The sequence below is a fragment of the Pseudocercospora fijiensis genome (assembly GCF_000340215.1).
Source record: "Pseudocercospora fijiensis CIRAD86 unplaced genomic scaffold MYCFIscaffold_3, whole genome shotgun sequence".
Classification (NCBI taxonomy): Eukaryota; Fungi; Ascomycota; class Dothideomycetes; order Mycosphaerellales; family Mycosphaerellaceae; genus Pseudocercospora; species Pseudocercospora fijiensis.
In genome coordinates this window covers 6,319,891-6,335,645 of record NW_006921534.1, presented here as the reverse complement: position 1 = coordinate 6,335,645, position 15,755 = coordinate 6,319,891, and the positions used below count along the sequence as shown (strand labels likewise).

Here is a 15,755-nt window from a genome sequence, read left to right as displayed (position 1 = left end):
CGAGGATCAGTCTGCCTCAAAACTGAGCGCGGCTAGGCTCCGTTGGCCTCACGTTTACCGCCAGACGCCAAAGGCAGCATCATCCAATCGCAGCGTTTATCTATAGGCAAATACATGGATCCAGCCCTCAAAGGAGTTAGCTGCGTAAGCTGAGCCATTTCCAGCATGTCACCCTCTTAGTCTGACCTTGGATAGCAGGGAGGGACCGGACCGAAGACAAGACGTGCTTGATTGCTGATCTGCTCTCGTGAAAGATTTCTGCATTATCAAAGTCTTTTGAAATCATCTCAAGCGCAGAATCTGCGCCTCGGAAGCTTCAGCGTGTTAGCTAGACTCACGCCTGGCAAAACGCCGTCCGATCGCACCTCGCATGCGTGCCTGGAGGATGAACATGAGCCGTTTTGGGAACCATCATGCCATTTGTCGCGGGTCATTCTCAGATTGAACAAAGCAAGGTCCACGCCTGCACGAGCATAAGTACCTTTCCAGTGACGTGCTTGGATGCGAGAAGTCCAATGCTCATTGGGTTGGGCTTACCGACGTCCGAGTCGGCCGCGATGTCGAGTGGCTTCCTGCCTGAAGCACGCTGCAGAATCGGTTCAGCAGCTTCGCTTACGTTGTGTAACACGATTCCTACGCGGGATGAAGATATGAGCTGGCACGGGCTCCGAGTCGTGAAATTAGATTTCTCCAGCAGAACCGCATCGGAGTTTGAACCCACCAGGTCTCTGCGATCATGCCGCGCCATCGGAGCTACTGGTTTGCAATCGCCTCGATGCTCGGAAGAGAAGTGCTCAGAGTCGATTCCCTCGCGGAATGTCCTTGAGGAACCTGCTATTTATTCCAACGTTCACTGCTCAGTGCTCTCCGAACCGTGGCTGACCTCATCCAGGACTGAAAGTCGGCCGTGGGACGCTTCCGCTTTACGCCGCTCGACGCGATTTGACCTCCGCGATCCAACCAGAAACAAAGACGGTCGTAGTCGCTGCCGAGCCATCGTTGCAGAGAAAGCCGACTTCGACATATCTATGTGCATCAGCAACGCGCCGCCCAGAATGAAGAGTAATGGGTGTACCTGTATCTCGCTCTTAATGCTCTTTCTGACGCAGTTAGCACTCGGTCTTGGGTGTCGCGGTGTCCTGATGATCGAGACATCATAGTCGCCCAATCGATACGTCCAAGGCTTTGATGCAATGTCGTCAAAATGTCCGCCAAGCTCGCTCAAATATCTCCTCTCTGAACTGGTGGATCGCACGCTTGTCAGCAGGTTTGCCAAGCAACACATCATTGGGAGCATACCTGATCTTCCGGCTCGCCCTCCACGACCACTGCTCAATATCTCCTCGGGAAGTTATCCCCCATACCGACTCCTCGCTGGTTGGCCAGACACACAATTCTGGCGGAGGAGGCAGTGAGGAGCCGTGACTGGTTACGGATTCTGGCATTTCGAAACCTCTTGAACGATTGCGTCGTCTCTCGAATACGGACCAAGACGACTGCGAGCACAGCCCAGGACATCGTTCACTTGAGAAAGAAGGAAAACGGTTCACCGGGCAACGAGAATGCGAAAAGAAATAGGTGCGCCTAGCGGTAACAGCGTCGCGCACCGACACATCATACATGCGACAGTACAGTCCCGCGCAAGATGCAAATGCCAGGAACGCGCTGAAATGAAACTCTGTGTTTCGATAGATGTGTATAGCAAGCACCACGATAGTGGTCTTCTGAATATCACCGAAAACGGAAGGAACGCGACGCAAGCACTTTACGCGGGTCCAGCGCGCCGGCAATGACTCTCCTGACATGGCTCATCAAACTCATTCGAAGCTCTGACCTCCTTCCCAGCCATGTAGAATACATTCTATCAAATGGTATTCAACAGCGATGTTCCGAGATGGAGCTTGACGCGTGCAAAAAGTCGTTGTGCGGCGCGAGAAAAGGGAAAACACGCGAACTTGGTTTTGGAGCTGTGAAGATCGGTGAGCAAGGAGTGCAGGGGCTTTGCGGGAAGAGGAAAGATGAATTGGGTAAGGTGTGCGGAGTTTAGCATGTGATGGCAGAAGTCGATGAATGAGGGAGGGGGGCTACGGCGGGTGGGAAGGGGCCGGTGGACGAAATGTCGGTCACGGGATTTTTAAGTGGGAGTGTCGGGTGATGTGGGCGTGGAGGCTGGGGGCCTCGAGACGAGGATTGTTGGAGAAGTTGGAACCGCATACTATTTTTGCTTTCGATCATCACGTACTTTGGTATCTTGCTCCTGTATATACTCGAGATTACGTTCCTCGCTCGACCGACAAGCAAGCAGATTCACGAGCTCTGCGATTGTTCTTATTGAAGACCGAATCAGGACCTAAACTACACCATCTGGCCTGCGCAATGTCTTACTCCGCTATACAGTTCAAGCGGTGGTCGGTACGCTGCAGATAGTAGTGCGGTCTCGATCGGTGCCGCTGAAGAAAGCCGCGAAAAGTACGAAGGACTCTACTGGGAAAGCGCAGAAAGAGTATGAAATGGTTGCAGCATATGAAGAGATATCGAAGGACACTGCCGTGAAGGAGAACGATGGATACTCAATTCTCTTAATCGCTGGAGAGCAAGTGCCGTATCGAGAAGACTGCGGCATAAACGCAGCCTTTCAGCAGCCTTACTACTCGGAGACTCCTCCGCAAGATTAGCCAGGCCAGGTCAGCTGTGTCTTGACCAGGGCATACAGGTAAGTCCTGATTTGGCAACGGCACTCCGGTAGGCATGGGCGTTTCTCCCCTCGTTCTGTGTCGCCCTCGTACGCCTCTCCTATGTCTTGGGTTGCTTATCTGCCAGGATAGTGAAGGCTCAAGAATGAGCTGGCCACAAGGTAGGCCAGCAAGAGGCAGAGTGTAGCACAGCACATCAATTCGAACTCGGGTTCACTTGCGGTATACTTTCAAGTACTCGAACAAGTGCGGCAAGATGGATGACGTAGTTGACAACTTCCACACATTCTTTATCCTTAGCCAGCTTCCTTGTGGCTTCACGATAGACGCAGCGTTCCAAAAGCGATACTGGCTCTGCGCTCTTGGATGTATCCTTAGCGCCGTGTTGACCAAGTTTCACAGAGATGGACTGTCTTAGGGGTCTCCACGACGATACTGCTCGAGAGACAACAGGCGATACCCGAAGTTCGTGCGCACCACGTAACCTTCTTTGTTCACTCGGCAATCAACATCGCAAAAGCTCGCCACAAAAACAAAGAACATACCCGCCACACTCTCTTTGTCCCATCAAGCCTTCCGCATCCACGCGACAACTCTCTCAAACACGTCTCTTTCCGGCCACACCCAATCAAAGCGATCCAATAACTACCACCTCTTGAATCCTTACTATTGTTCCTGATCCCCCCTCCTCGCATCGCCAAAAACCATGTCATCATACCACACCCCCCTTCATCGACGCCCAAGCACCAGCAGTCTAGAATCCGACCCCACGGACTGGAACTCACGAGCCCAAAACCGACACCTCCGCCAACTCTGGAAAATCGCCCGCTATGTCATCTCCCACATTCTGGTCCCGTTCCTCGTCGTCACGGTGGCGTTCGATATGAGTCGGGAAGCCTTCCAGACGACAAAAAATTGGGATGTGGAGAAGACGTATGGCACGGACAAGAGATATATGTCGTTGGATCATAAATATGATTTTTTGTGGGCGCAGGATATGGAGGTGAATTGGGGGAGTATAAAATTGCCGAAGCAGATTTCGGATAGGCTTGGGGCGACGGGGATTGTGGAGTATGGGACTATTGCGATGTGAGTTGATGGGGAAGTATGGATGAATGGATGAATGGCTGATCGGTGCAGGTTTCATAATTTGCATTGTTTGGCGATGATGCGGCAGACGTTGCAGGAAGCGTATTATGGGAAGCGGCCTGCTTTTGATTATCGTGGTGACAAGCATTGGCCGCATTGCTTGTATCATCTGCGGCAGGCGATTCTCTGTCATGCTGATGACACTATTGAGCTTCCTCGAGCCAACAATGGTTCGCTGGGTACGGTGCCTAATATCTCTGGGGTGACGGACATTCGGCATTGTCGGTCGGCAGACAAGCTCTACAAGATGCAGGATAAATATGTTGATTGGGGTGAAGATGATGGAAGCAGTGATGAGCACCATCATTGAGGCCGACAACCCCAGAAGATCTTAAGGTGACATTGGAGTTTTCTGAAATTTTCGAAATCCAAGTTCATACCAGCTCAGCCTTCGAGAAGATGCCATTCAGATTGTTTTCGTCGCCGTTGAGCTTCAGTGCTGCTGCACTGATCGCTTCACCGCGCATCGCACCTTGCATTTTAAAAGATTTCAGCATTTTGTCGCTTCGACGTAGAGGGCTTCGAACAAACTCACCCATGCAGTAAGTATGACCCACGTATTGAAACTTTCCATTGCCTCTGGGGCGCAATACGCATGGCGTAGATGCACCAGCCAGAATGACAAGACTGTCACCTGCCATTGCATTTCCAGAAACAATGCCAACGAAGCTGCTGTCGGGAACGGCGAATAACGGACACGGCTTCGCGGCGAGAAGCGTCTGAAGTACTGCGTGATACTTGTGCTCGTACTTCTCTTCTCCACGCAGAAATAACCATGTGTGGAAGTTGGCCATAGCGCTGTCATTGCGATCGCTCAATTCTGCTGCACCCACCAAAGCTGACCACATGATCCTTACAGTTTCATGGACTGTGGCGCTTGCAGAAAGCGTGTCCTTCACTTTGACGATACATTCGCACGCGCGCTGCTGAAGCCTGTCGATCTGGCCTGCTATAATGAAGTGTCAGGCCATCGTCATTTGGCCTTCCGTCGTGCCTCGCCTCACCTCTGTGTTGCATGTTCTCTGCCAGCGTCGTCGAAAGCTCTTCTGGGACTGCTGAGATGGCAAAAGAGATAGTGCCGAGCTCGTGAGCCCAGACCGAAAGCACGTTAGAGCCTAGATAGTGCGCTACATCATTAGGGAAGCCAGCTTGCGGATGAAATGCCAAAGTTTTACTGGCGTCAAAACCAGAAGTGCCACGAAAGAGATATGGTGCCGGATTCCCATATAGTGGCACCCAAGAAGGCAAATCTAGATCGCTTGGCCCATGCAAACCTCCAAGGGCAAGCAAATCAAGCGAACGCTCGTGCCAGATCACTCGCAAAGTGAAATCGGTAAATACGTGCTCCAAACGTCGGCCGTAATCTGGCTCGATAGCCAGCTGAACAGGAAGCACGCCCAGAAGTCCGTAGATCCTATCATGTCTAACGCTTACCTTGCTATCACGAACAGCAGCAAGGATGTCCGGTATGAGCTTCATGTGAGGTCGCTCGCTGGTCTTGGCAGTGATGGGAGCCGAGAACTTGAGTGCCAATTGCATCATATACCAGGGCAGTGTGGCTTCTGCTGACCTTTGATCTCGAAGCCGGAAACATGCTAGTATGCCCATCAATAATCTTGCAAAGTGTATCGACAGGTGAGATCCGAAATGTGCCATTGGCTCTTTTGCCAAAACGACCTCCTGCACAACCCAGAGCCTGCTCCACCAGGAATTCGCAAAGATGCTTTCTAGAGCTTCGTTTGACAAGCTGTTGATCTCTGCCGGAAGCGAATCAGCATTCTCAAAGTCGGGCGAGAGTCTTCGACCCGCGCGATCCAAGACGTCGAGAACGCGCGCGGTGCTCGACGTGCTCGGTCCCAACCAGACGTGCACGACATTGGCGATGCTGAAGATTTCTCTCATGAGAGTCACTTGATGGCTACGTTCGGCAAGGTCGCGCTGATTGATGCAGATGGCATCGATCCAGATGTATTCGGCATGGCTGCCATTCTTGAAATTTCGAAGACCTTCATACAGGTTGCGAGTCACAAAGACCGCTTCACCATGGACTATGAGCGGGTCGGTGACGGTGACGGTGTTGATACCCCACGCATACGACAATGCATCGAAGCTTGGGGCGTTGTGCATGGAATATGTCCCCAGCTCGCCAGCGAGTGTTCCGTCATCCTGCGGGTTGGATCTGGCCAGACGTAGGAGTCGGAACTGGCGGCGAGATGGGTCTAGCCGGGAGTAAATCGATGCCATGCTTTCTCATTCGAATCCGGCGCAACGGTGAGGCGAGGTCGAGATCTCATGTTTACTACTGTGAGGTGAGGTCGATGTGTGTGTCTTGAATGGAGTGAGTGACGTGGTGGCGGCAGGGACCAGGGACGTCCGGAACGATCACCGCCAATCGCTCGCTATATATTGTGCACGAACTCTTCACACTCTATGCAACAATTCAACCATGGGCACTCTCACCGCGGGCCTGCCCAGGCTCGATCACTACTGCGAACACAAACTCCCTACCTCGTGCCGTTTGACCGCAATCGGCGAATGTTGTGCCTGCTACGATGACCGAGCCCACGCATCCTTCTACTCGACCTACATTGACGGCGTTGGCTATGTGCCGAGGGGCACCAGATGGCAGAGATACTGTTGGTTCTGCAAAGAGTTTTGGGAGAATCGAGTCAACGCGTCTGGCCTCAGACCCGCTCAGACTCGCATACCAGAAGTGCCAGACCAGAGCGAGTTCGTGGCCAGATGGTACGAATTCCACCAGGGATATCGGATCATCAGGAAGGAAGATGGCTCAGAGGAGCGAGTCGCCGTGCGCGGAGAAGACCTGCGCGACGTAGATCCCGGTGTGCTTCCCAGAACTCTGGAAGAAATGAGAGCTGGTCGAGAACGTAGTGAGTTGGAAGAACAGGAGCGCCTGCGGAGACACCAACAGCACAATACAAGTCAAGAGCAGAGTGCCGATAATGGACCATCACTCGATGAAGCCCTTGATGAGATGTATCAAGCGGCAGAAAGCGAGGCGCGTGAAGCTGACAATGGCGTGCCTGCAATAACGGAAATGTCTACACAGAGGACGCCGAGTAATGCTACGAACATCCACGCGCAGGCAATGACATCGATCGGATCGCGTAATCGTGAATACCAGGCACGCCGCATTGCTGCGCTGCGGAGAGAACTGCACAGAATGCGGAATGGTATTGAGAGAGTGACTTCCGGACTTCGCGACCTCGGCGAGGAGCTTCCTGCCTCATCGCGACTTTCAGAGCTGCGTCGTACTCTTGACACCATCACAGAGACGACAACGACGCAGGAACAAGTACGGCAAGCGCTGAGCGACATTAATGCCCTGAGAGAAACACCTGCCACCACTCAGTCCGATCGCACCCTCTCCAACATGCAGGCTCGCGTTGACGAAGCAAGGAACCATGTCAACGAATCGCGCAGAAATCGCGACCGGGCTGCCTTGGAATTAGAAGCAGCGGAACAAGAATTTCGAACTTCTCAATCTCGCCTTCGACAGCTGCAAAACGAGCATCGCACCACTGAAAATTACATGAGACTATTCGGAACGCGAGAAGAGATGCAAGCGCAAGGAGATGACTATGAGAGCCCGATCGGAGGCATGTTCAGCCGGGCATACGAGCGCTTCCGAGCTGCTGAGGAAGTTCGCAGGGAGGAGAGGACGCTTCGCCAGATTCTTGAAGACGAGCAGAGAGCAGGAGGCGAAGAAGTGACGACACGGTTGGCTGAGCTTGAAATCAGAGATCGTGACGTTTGGGGAGTGCCCAGGTCCGACGCTGCTTCAGAGCGGCCGTTTCCTAACACCACGCTAACACAATATATGTCGCCGTTCGATTTGCAGCACGCGAACGATAGACCTTCGACTGCGTCAACGGACCTGGCCACGCCTGACGCGCACGGTAATCGTGAGGAGGGCAATTCGGCCGACCGGCCTGGTGAGCAGATCAGCGACGACTTCACCCTTGACGCCGTCTTCGTTCTCGGCCAACTGTGCTCTAGAAACGACCTCCGAAGTGAAACATCCTCCTTAGATCTCACTACGCTCCAGGAGCTGCTTGATAGGGCACAGACCGGCCGCCTCACTGACCTGGACAAGCTGACTATTGATGGTCTTGTACAGAACCCTAGCATTGCGTGGTGCTGTGGTTTATCAGCGCAGAGAAATAGTCGACGTCGGCAACGAGGTGAACATGTCACCTTCCCTGCAGAAGTTAGCGAAAATCGTCGTTTCGAAGACCACCTCTCGGTGAACATGAACCACAGCCTGGAGTTGGTGGCCGAGAGCTTTCAGATGAGCAGTCGGGTGCGCAGGGTATCACGTCTGGCCGACTCTGACCAAATTCGCATGCTCAACCGACTGCAAAGTGGGCAGCGTAGGATAATAGACCGCGATTTCTTTTTGTACATGTATGGAGACGATGACATTCTCGCATCAGTCATCCCAATACATCGACAACAGTACGGTTCAGATGCTACTTCATTGGACAGCGAGTCCCACGCCCACATTGCGAGGCTGGAGCATGACCGTCAGAATGCTGCGCGACAAGGGGATCATTCTCGATCGGAACTCGATGCACGGAGAAGGGCGACTCGCACTCTTGCTCTTGCCGCAGGTAGAGCAGCCGCGCTTACAAGCCCTCAAGCACTTTTGGAGCAGATGGCGAATCGTGACGACGCCACGAGGGCGGCATACGAGAGAATGCAAGAAAATGGGTTTCGTCCTGCGGAGACGATGTCAACACGTCGACTCCGCCCGCTATATCGTGCATTGAACCTGGACGACTTTACTGCTTCGCCATCTGCCACTGACTCTGAAGGCGAGGAAGAGGAAGCTCTTGGACTTGACGCGAGAGATACTGGACGTCCTGATGAAGCACTCACGGACGAGCAGATGACGGTCAAGTTGGATTGTCAAGTATGCTATACTCAGATGGCTGATATCGCATGCATGCCTTGTGGACATTTGGTCATGTGCAAATGGTGCAGCGACCAGCACTCGCCGACTATGGCGCACGACAGGACAAGGCCGAGGAGACCTGCTTCTTGCCCTGTGTGTCGTAAGCAGATCCGCCAGAAGGTCAGAGTTTTTCGGGCTTAGAGAATCGGGTGCCAACATACACAACACAGTATTTTCAAGGCCGTACGAGGGCCTACGGGGACAGTGGGTAATTCGTATGGATGTTGTCTCGTCAGCCGGCGAAGCTTGTACGTGGAGCTGGATCCGATGCTTGCAATTGACAGGGAGTCAATCCTCTCATTTAGGGTTAATAATAACACGGTTAGCGAACCCAGTAGTTCTAGCTTCAGCCAGAGCTGAGACGGCACTCCACCAAGGCTGATTGATATGCACAAAACGGCATGAACTACGCGAGTCGCACTCGCACTCGTTCTCGTACGTAGCCTAGACCTTGCATGCGAAATCTCACCTCATAAATACCTCTGTCCCGGTATGACTGCTCATTCTCCTTCCGCGTCCACAAGGACAGCACTCGAAAGACTGAAGCTAGTTGAGCAATCCTTACAATCCAATATGGCCGAATCCATCGCAGCAGACTACCTCGTCATTGGCGCCGGGGCCATGGGAATGGCCTTTGTCGATACACTGCTTTCCGAAACAACCGACAAGAAGATCATCATGCTTGACCGGCGTGCTCGACCCGGTGGGCATTGGCTTGTTGCTTACCCCTTTGTGCGACTCCATCAACCGGCAGCATTTTATGGAGTCAACTCACGGCCTCTTGACAATGGCGCAATTGATCAAGTCGGCTGGAACAAAGGACTCTCCGAGCTTTCATCTCGCGATGCCGTGGTGTCTTACTTTGATCTCGTCATGATGGAGACATTCTTGCCTTCTGGACGGGTGGAGTTCTTCCCAAAGCATGAATATGTCGTATGCATATAGATAAACAGAATTTTTCCCACGCTCAAAACACTGACAATTTCCAGGGCGAAGGTGAATTCCGGTCACTTCTCACCAAGAAGAGCTACAAAGTCGGAGCAGAAACCACCATCGTGGATGCAACGTACAGCAGAACATCAGTTCCTTCCATGAGACCCCCGCCATACGAAGTCGCGAAAGGCGTTGATCTCGTTACGCCCAATGGTCTCCCTGACATCACGCGAGGCTACGCAAACTATACCGTCGTCGGAGCAGGAAAGACAGGCATCGACACCTGTCTCTGGCTCCTGGAAAACGACATCAAACCATCCGAAATCACCTGGATCATGCCCCGCGACTCCTTCTACCTCGAACGAGAGTCCTTCCAACCAGCCAGCCGAGATCCCGAAAAAGCCCTCGCCAGACTCCAAGCCACATGGCAAAGCACAATGGCCGCAACAAGCGTCGACCACTTCCTCCAACTCCAACTCGACCACCACCTCCTCCACCGTCTCAACGAAACCGTCTGGCCCACAATGTACCACTGCGCCTCCGTCTCCCTCCTGGAACTCGACGCCATCCGAAAAATCCCAACCATAATCCGCAAAGGCCGCATCACGAAAATCTCCCCCGAAAAAGTCTCCCTCCAAAACGGATCTTACATCCCAAACCCAGACACCCTCTACATCGACTGCTCCGCCAGCGCAATCGCCAAAACGCCCCCCATCCCAATCTTCCAGACCAAAAAAATCACCCTCCAACCCATCCGTTTCTGCCAACAAACTTTCTCCGCAGCTCTAATCGCCCACATCGAAGCCACAACCTATCCTCCCTGCTCCTCCTTAGAAAAGAAAAACTCCCTCGCAAAACCCATCCCCATGCCCAACGACGCCATCGACAACGTTTTAGTCTCTCTACAATCGAATCTCAATCAATTAGCCTGGGGCGGAGAAAGTTCCATCCGGAAGTTCTTGAAGAATTCGAGATTGGATTATTTCGGGAATATTTTTCCGCAGCCGGCCCCCGAGGGGGCGATGGAGTTTGCGAGGCGGATGGGGGAGCAGATGGTGATGATGAGTCGGAAGTTGTGGGGACTTTTGGAAGGGTTGGAGGAGGCGGAGAGGGAGAGGATGATGGGGCATTCGGAGGGGGGGGGGGGGGAGAAAAGAAGAAGGGGGGGGGGGGGGGGGGGAGGACTTTTGGAGAAGGTTGTGGGTGAGTCTCTCTAGGCTTTCTAGGCTGGGTGGTAGGTAGGGAGGTAGGTAGGTAGGATGTCTCTCAAGCGTAGCGAGTATTTCAGTGAGCGGCTCGCCGGCTGCTGCGGCTTGCGGAAATCTTAAGTTAACTACTGCCGAGAAAGACTTAAAAGGCCGAAGGTAATACAAGGTTTCGGGGGGGAACGCTTTTCTTATTCTAGCTTTTCGAGCCTATCTTGCGCCTAGATTACTAGAATTAAGCAGTATCGTTGTATGCCCGGGCAAGATCTGCTTCAGTACGGGGTGCATCTTAATGTTCACATTTTTCTGTATGCCTACCTAGCTGCGGAAACGGTCGGTTAGTATGCAACTCTGTAGTTGTGCTATGAAGTTAGGCGTAATCGAAAGGTCTGCTGTGTCGGACACGAGGGGAACTCAGCTCTCGGCTCGTCATCGCTGTGATGAGTAAAGATCAATGCCACGCAGCTTGTACTACTACTACTGTAGCTTTTCTCGCCTTTCGAACCTGACACTAGGGCAGCTGATCCAATCTCGAAGACTTGCTAGGATTGGCTTCATTTCCCATCATCTCGTACGCCCAAAGGCAAAGTTCATGACATCCCGTCCTCCATGCGCCGATCTTTCGAGATATCTATTCAGTCCAACTCAATGATCTCGCCCGGCCCAAATGGCTTCGGCGGAACCACGCCACAGGCTGTCAGCACCCAGTCGGCTGGTGGCTGGACCGGGACTTTTAGCAAGGCCTGCTTCTCGCCGGTGCGTACCCATTGGTTCCAATCGCTTCTCTTAGCCTTCTCGTCTGGACTGAACCAGATCCATGAGCGGGACATGGAATACACCATCGCCATCATCTCAGGATACTTGGTGTTGATGTCGGTGTATTCGGCAACAGCCGAGGCGCTGCTCTTATGATCATCGGGTAGTTGGGCGACGAGAGCCATAACTGCGAAATAGCGAAGAGCATGACTGGATGGAGTGCGGTCGAAGATGAACCATGTATCGTTCTTGTCAATCAAGTCCGGAGTGTTGACGACATCGCAGAGGAAAGCCATGGCTTCGTTCTGGAGTCTTGAGATGCCGTACATGTCGCAGAAGATCCAAAGGTCGATTAACATCAGCTTTGCTTGCAGTCGCTCGTGCTTGCTCGCTGACGGCTTCAGGGGCTGCAAATGCTCCGTATATGCCCATCGTGCGAAGACCTTCACAGCCTGCACGCCAACGCCGCGAAGATCAATTGCTGCAAAAGGAGGTCAGTAAAAAGCACAGTCTAAAGCACAGTCAGAGGAAAGCCCGAGGACTTACTAGTAGCGTTTGCATTTGGCACGTCTTCAACTTTGACTTTTGTGGTGAGCTTCTCTGCGAAGGCATTGGAGTGCAAGGCCAGGAATGCCTTTTTGATAGTGAGATGTTCTTGACCGTCGCCAACAATAAGCGTGACATCATCGGACTTGAGAGCGCGGGCATACGCATCCTCCGTTTTGAGGGTTCGCGCCATGGTGTCTGATCTTGCGCTTGCGGATGGTATGTGACGGAAGAGTAGATGTTGTCAACGTTGTCGTGGTACAGGTTGAAATGAGGTGCGTGTCGATGATTGCGTTTCAGGCTGACAATAGCAGAGCTGTGCAGCCCGTGCTTGGGTGTTCATTGGACAAGACTCAACACGCTAATGCACCGTTGAAGTGAAGTTCAGGTGCAGCTTTCGCAAGCAGAGCACGGGAAGCCCAGCTCGCAGGTAATGCATTGACTGGGCGGATAGTGCTCAGAATGCCCCACGAAACTGGTCAGCCATCCCTGCGAGCATCCCTCTTCTCCTAGTATTGTCCTGAGCGGTGTCGACGCCTGTAGCTCGTCCCGCCTCACCTTCCATCCGTCGCCTCAGATTGTCATAACGCTCTTTTTGTTCACGTGCGCCAATGACCCAGGCAGGCACACGCCAGCTCGCTGCACCGGGAAGCAGTTCTCTTCTGTAAGCCAGACCAACGATCCACCCAATGCCTGCCGCAAGAGCGGAGCCTGGAAGTTGTGAGAGTGCGAGCTGGAGCGGCAGGAGATAGGAGGTGGCCTTTGATGTGAGCATCAGGCCTTGCTGCTGGTCCGGAGTGGTTGCGCCGGAGATGCGGTACTTGTAGACGTAGGGAACGGCGGCGTAGTACTGAGCGAGCAGCGAGAAGACAATTGGGGTCGGTCCTGCGGGTAAGTAGTTGATGCGCCCGAAGGTCAACGGCCGTATCACAACGGCCAACAAGATTGGAGGTAGCAGGGCATTGTAAAGGAAGGTGGACAATATGAAGGACTACCTACCTGTCAGCCAATGCGCATGACAGTGGGAGATGTATGTGAGCATACAGCGAACTTTCGAGTGCCCCATAGCCTCTCAATGACGCGCAGATTATAGATTGTCATGGCTGCGAATAGGAGCTCAGCGCTGTTGGTATAGCAGATCTGCCATGTCAACAGCCTCCAGAACTGCATGTAGTCGAGGAGATGCGGTCGAACTTCGATCCATATGAAGTACTTGGTGTCGGTCAAGCTGGCCAGGAGAGAAGTGATGACGATGCCGATGAGCAGGAGTCGAGAGACGGGGGCATTTGTGAAGCCGGATGCGAGCATGGCTACAGGATGCGATCAGAGAGGCAGCGTGAATTGGGGTTGTTGTGATGTGAAGCCAAGTGGCGTGTGAGATGTGATGTGTTGTCCTCGTCACGAGGCACGCTCGGCTGAACTTTCCTGTGAACTGCACTGCGTCTATGCTTCTATTACTACTGATTGTCTGCCTGTTGTTCTGCACAACTCAGAGGCCAAACTACGAGACCGAACACGCAGAGAGAAGCTAAAAAGACGAGGAAAGGCACGCAAAAGGCGGCCGCGGGTCATTGGATGACTGCACAAGATGGTTGGCATGTGAAGAGAAAGCTGGCTGGCATATGAAGAGGAGGAGGAGGAGGAGGAGGACGAGGACGAGGACGAGAGATCGATAGAAGATGTTGCTCTACTTCACGATTGCCGTGCCTACACTTCAGTTATGGCACTACTGGATCAATAATGGAAGACCGTCTTGGAACATACATAAGAGGTCACCGAGTGCTTGGCAGCGGTCCGTAAAGCGCAGCACCATCGATATCGGGTCGATGGAGATTTGCAGGCCAGGCGAGGCAAGAAACAGAGGCTGAATCTGACGCGGAGAGACGCGAGCACGTCTTTCTCCACGCATGGCCTGGCATGGCCCATCGCCCAAGTAATATTCCGACCATGTGACGTCCCAGCAATGTCTTGTTTCTGCCCTGAAGTCTAGCAATTCATGTTGCACACGCGATGCAGAGAAGAGTTCAAGTGGTGAGCTGCGACTGCCTTTTCCACAGCCTCGTGCTGCCTGGACTAGTGTCTTGGCACGCATTGACTTCGACTTCCTATAACATGCTCATGCTCATGCAGACTCTGCACTTCCATTCTGCCACTCCACCTCATTCCATTTCACCAAAAGCCTCGTTCAATCAATCCACACATCAACACCACCTGCCATGGCCAATGCGACTGCCTCAGAAGCAGCGACTGTCCGCACCAGCAAGCGAAAGCGCAACCAAGTTTCCTATCTCGATGACGATCACTTCAGTCGGCTCAATGACATCGACGACGAGCCGGCTGTTCACGAGGACCAAGATATCGTGGAGGGAGATCCCGAGGATTTAGCGTTCGGCACCAAGGTGCGAGGCACACCTTACGACGTTTAGATTCCCGGCTAATGCATGCACAGAGAGGAGGCCGCGGCGTGAAGCGCCGTGCAGTCAAGAAAGCGAAGAAGCCCCCCACCAAAAAGAAGCAGAAGCAGAAGCCATTCCGCTTCCTCGATCTCCCCCCTGAGCTTCGCGACGAAATCTACGAGCTGGCGCTAGTCGAGCCTAAGGGTCTCACCTTGGTATCCAGAACGAAATCCCACCGCCGCACCATCGCTCGCGGAGCCATCAGCGTGACCGACAGCAAGTACTACTACGGCAAGGCGCGGCGCCGAAGATTCTACTGGCCACAGGACGATTCCCAAAGCAGCATCGAGAACCATCGAGACCGACAGCTGATCCCCAACCTCCTCGCAGTAAATCAGCAAATCCGAGACGAAGCGTCCACGTTCTTGTACAAACAAGAAATCGTACTTGCCGATACCACGGCACTGCTCCAATTCATCGCGACCATAGGTTCTTACAACCGTAAACTGATCAACGACATCGTAGTTCGAGGCTGGGGCGGAGGTAAGCTAAGCTACGCAAGTCAGAAATTTTCCCAAACATACTAACATTTCCCCTCCCCAGACCGCGGTGTGACTAGAGGTCACAACTTCAGCGCCCTCACCAGTCTCGCCGAATGCACGAACCTGGACTCTCTATACTTCGACTGCTCAGTAAGCCACAGCCTCCCGCGCCTCAAAGAGCAAAAGAAACTCGCCGGCCAGATTTATCGCGATGGGCATTTCTTCTTGGAGGCTTATGCCACAGCCAACGGCCTCGAAGCCGCTCTCAAAGTCGTGCAGTTCGGAGACCGACAGTTTGCTAAGGATAGAGGTGCCAAGAAGTTGGAATTCGATCAGAGTAAGCGTGATGAGTTCGAGAATGAGTTGGAGACGTTGATGAAGAAGGGTGGGTTCAAGGTACGCAGTGAGAGCGAGTGAGGTTTGAGGGGAAATCACAACTGCATGCATGCATGGTATGGTGTTCAGCAGAGATCGAGAATTTTGGCACGACAGCATGGGATTTCTTTTGGAGCTTCGACACATGTTTATTTAGATTGCTACAATGCGGACGGGCCTTC

General features: G+C 53.0%; 7 protein-coding genes across 7 annotated transcripts; 3 read left to right on the top strand and 4 right to left on the bottom strand.

Moving 5' to 3' along the window:
• Positions 1-6: 6 nt before the first annotated feature.
• MYCFIDRAFT_174062 (uncharacterized protein) lies at positions 7-4,146 on the bottom strand (the record flags this gene model as incomplete). Its single annotated transcript, XM_007927482.1, has 20 exons — positions 7-32; positions 59-149; positions 173-306; positions 335-435; positions 462-821; positions 855-1,256; positions 1,282-1,453; positions 1,489-1,524; positions 1,551-1,584; positions 1,614-1,676; positions 1,713-1,807; positions 1,835-2,084; positions 2,128-2,285; positions 2,312-2,369; positions 2,417-2,578; positions 2,616-2,899; positions 2,922-3,190; positions 3,222-3,246; positions 3,280-3,473; positions 3,506-4,146. The coding sequence occupies 20 exons, from the start codon at positions 4,144-4,146 to the stop codon at positions 7-9; spliced, it is 3,555 nt and encodes a 1,184-aa protein (XP_007925673.1).
• A 1,355-nt stretch (positions 4,147-5,501) lies between these two features.
• MYCFIDRAFT_135100 (uncharacterized protein) lies at positions 5,502-6,086 on the bottom strand (the record flags this gene model as incomplete). The annotated part of the gene is made up of 1 exon (XM_007927481.1): positions 5,502-6,086. A coding segment is annotated over one exon (585 nt), but the record flags the coding sequence as incomplete, so codon positions are not given.
• Positions 6,087-6,134: 48 nt separating this feature from the next.
• Positions 6,135-9,206, top strand: MYCFIDRAFT_174060 (uncharacterized protein; the record flags this gene model as incomplete). Its single annotated transcript, XM_007927480.1, has 6 exons — positions 6,135-6,151; positions 6,186-8,818; positions 8,850-8,913; positions 8,938-9,024; positions 9,057-9,126; positions 9,165-9,206. The coding sequence occupies 6 exons, from the start codon at positions 6,135-6,137 to the stop codon at positions 9,204-9,206; spliced, it is 2,913 nt and encodes a 970-aa protein (XP_007925671.1).
• Positions 9,207-9,393: 187 nt separating this feature from the next.
• MYCFIDRAFT_85247 (uncharacterized protein) lies at positions 9,394-11,183 on the top strand (the record flags this gene model as incomplete). Its single annotated transcript, XM_007927479.1, has 3 exons — positions 9,394-9,753; positions 9,810-10,846; positions 11,159-11,183. 3 exons carry the CDS (start codon positions 9,394-9,396, stop codon positions 11,181-11,183), a joined length of 1,422 nt encoding a protein of 473 aa, XP_007925670.1.
• A 410-nt stretch (positions 11,184-11,593) lies between these two features.
• Positions 11,594-12,453, bottom strand: MYCFIDRAFT_85248 (uncharacterized protein; the record flags this gene model as incomplete). The annotated part of the gene is made up of 2 exons (XM_007927478.1): positions 11,594-12,195; positions 12,261-12,453. 2 exons carry the CDS (start codon positions 12,451-12,453, stop codon positions 11,594-11,596), a joined length of 795 nt encoding a protein of 264 aa, XP_007925669.1.
• A 264-nt stretch (positions 12,454-12,717) lies between these two features.
• MYCFIDRAFT_65731 (uncharacterized protein) lies at positions 12,718-13,568 on the bottom strand (the record flags this gene model as incomplete). Its single annotated transcript, XM_007926143.1, has 2 exons — positions 12,718-13,251; positions 13,305-13,568. The coding sequence occupies 2 exons, from the start codon at positions 13,566-13,568 to the stop codon at positions 12,718-12,720; spliced, it is 798 nt and encodes a 265-aa protein (XP_007924334.1).
• A 908-nt stretch (positions 13,569-14,476) lies between these two features.
• On the top strand, positions 14,477-15,615 carry MYCFIDRAFT_85250 (uncharacterized protein; the record flags this gene model as incomplete). The annotated part of the gene is made up of 3 exons (XM_007927477.1): positions 14,477-14,659; positions 14,710-15,199; positions 15,260-15,615. The coding sequence occupies 3 exons, from the start codon at positions 14,477-14,479 to the stop codon at positions 15,613-15,615; spliced, it is 1,029 nt and encodes a 342-aa protein (XP_007925668.1).
• Between the last annotated feature and the right edge of the window lie 140 nt (positions 15,616-15,755).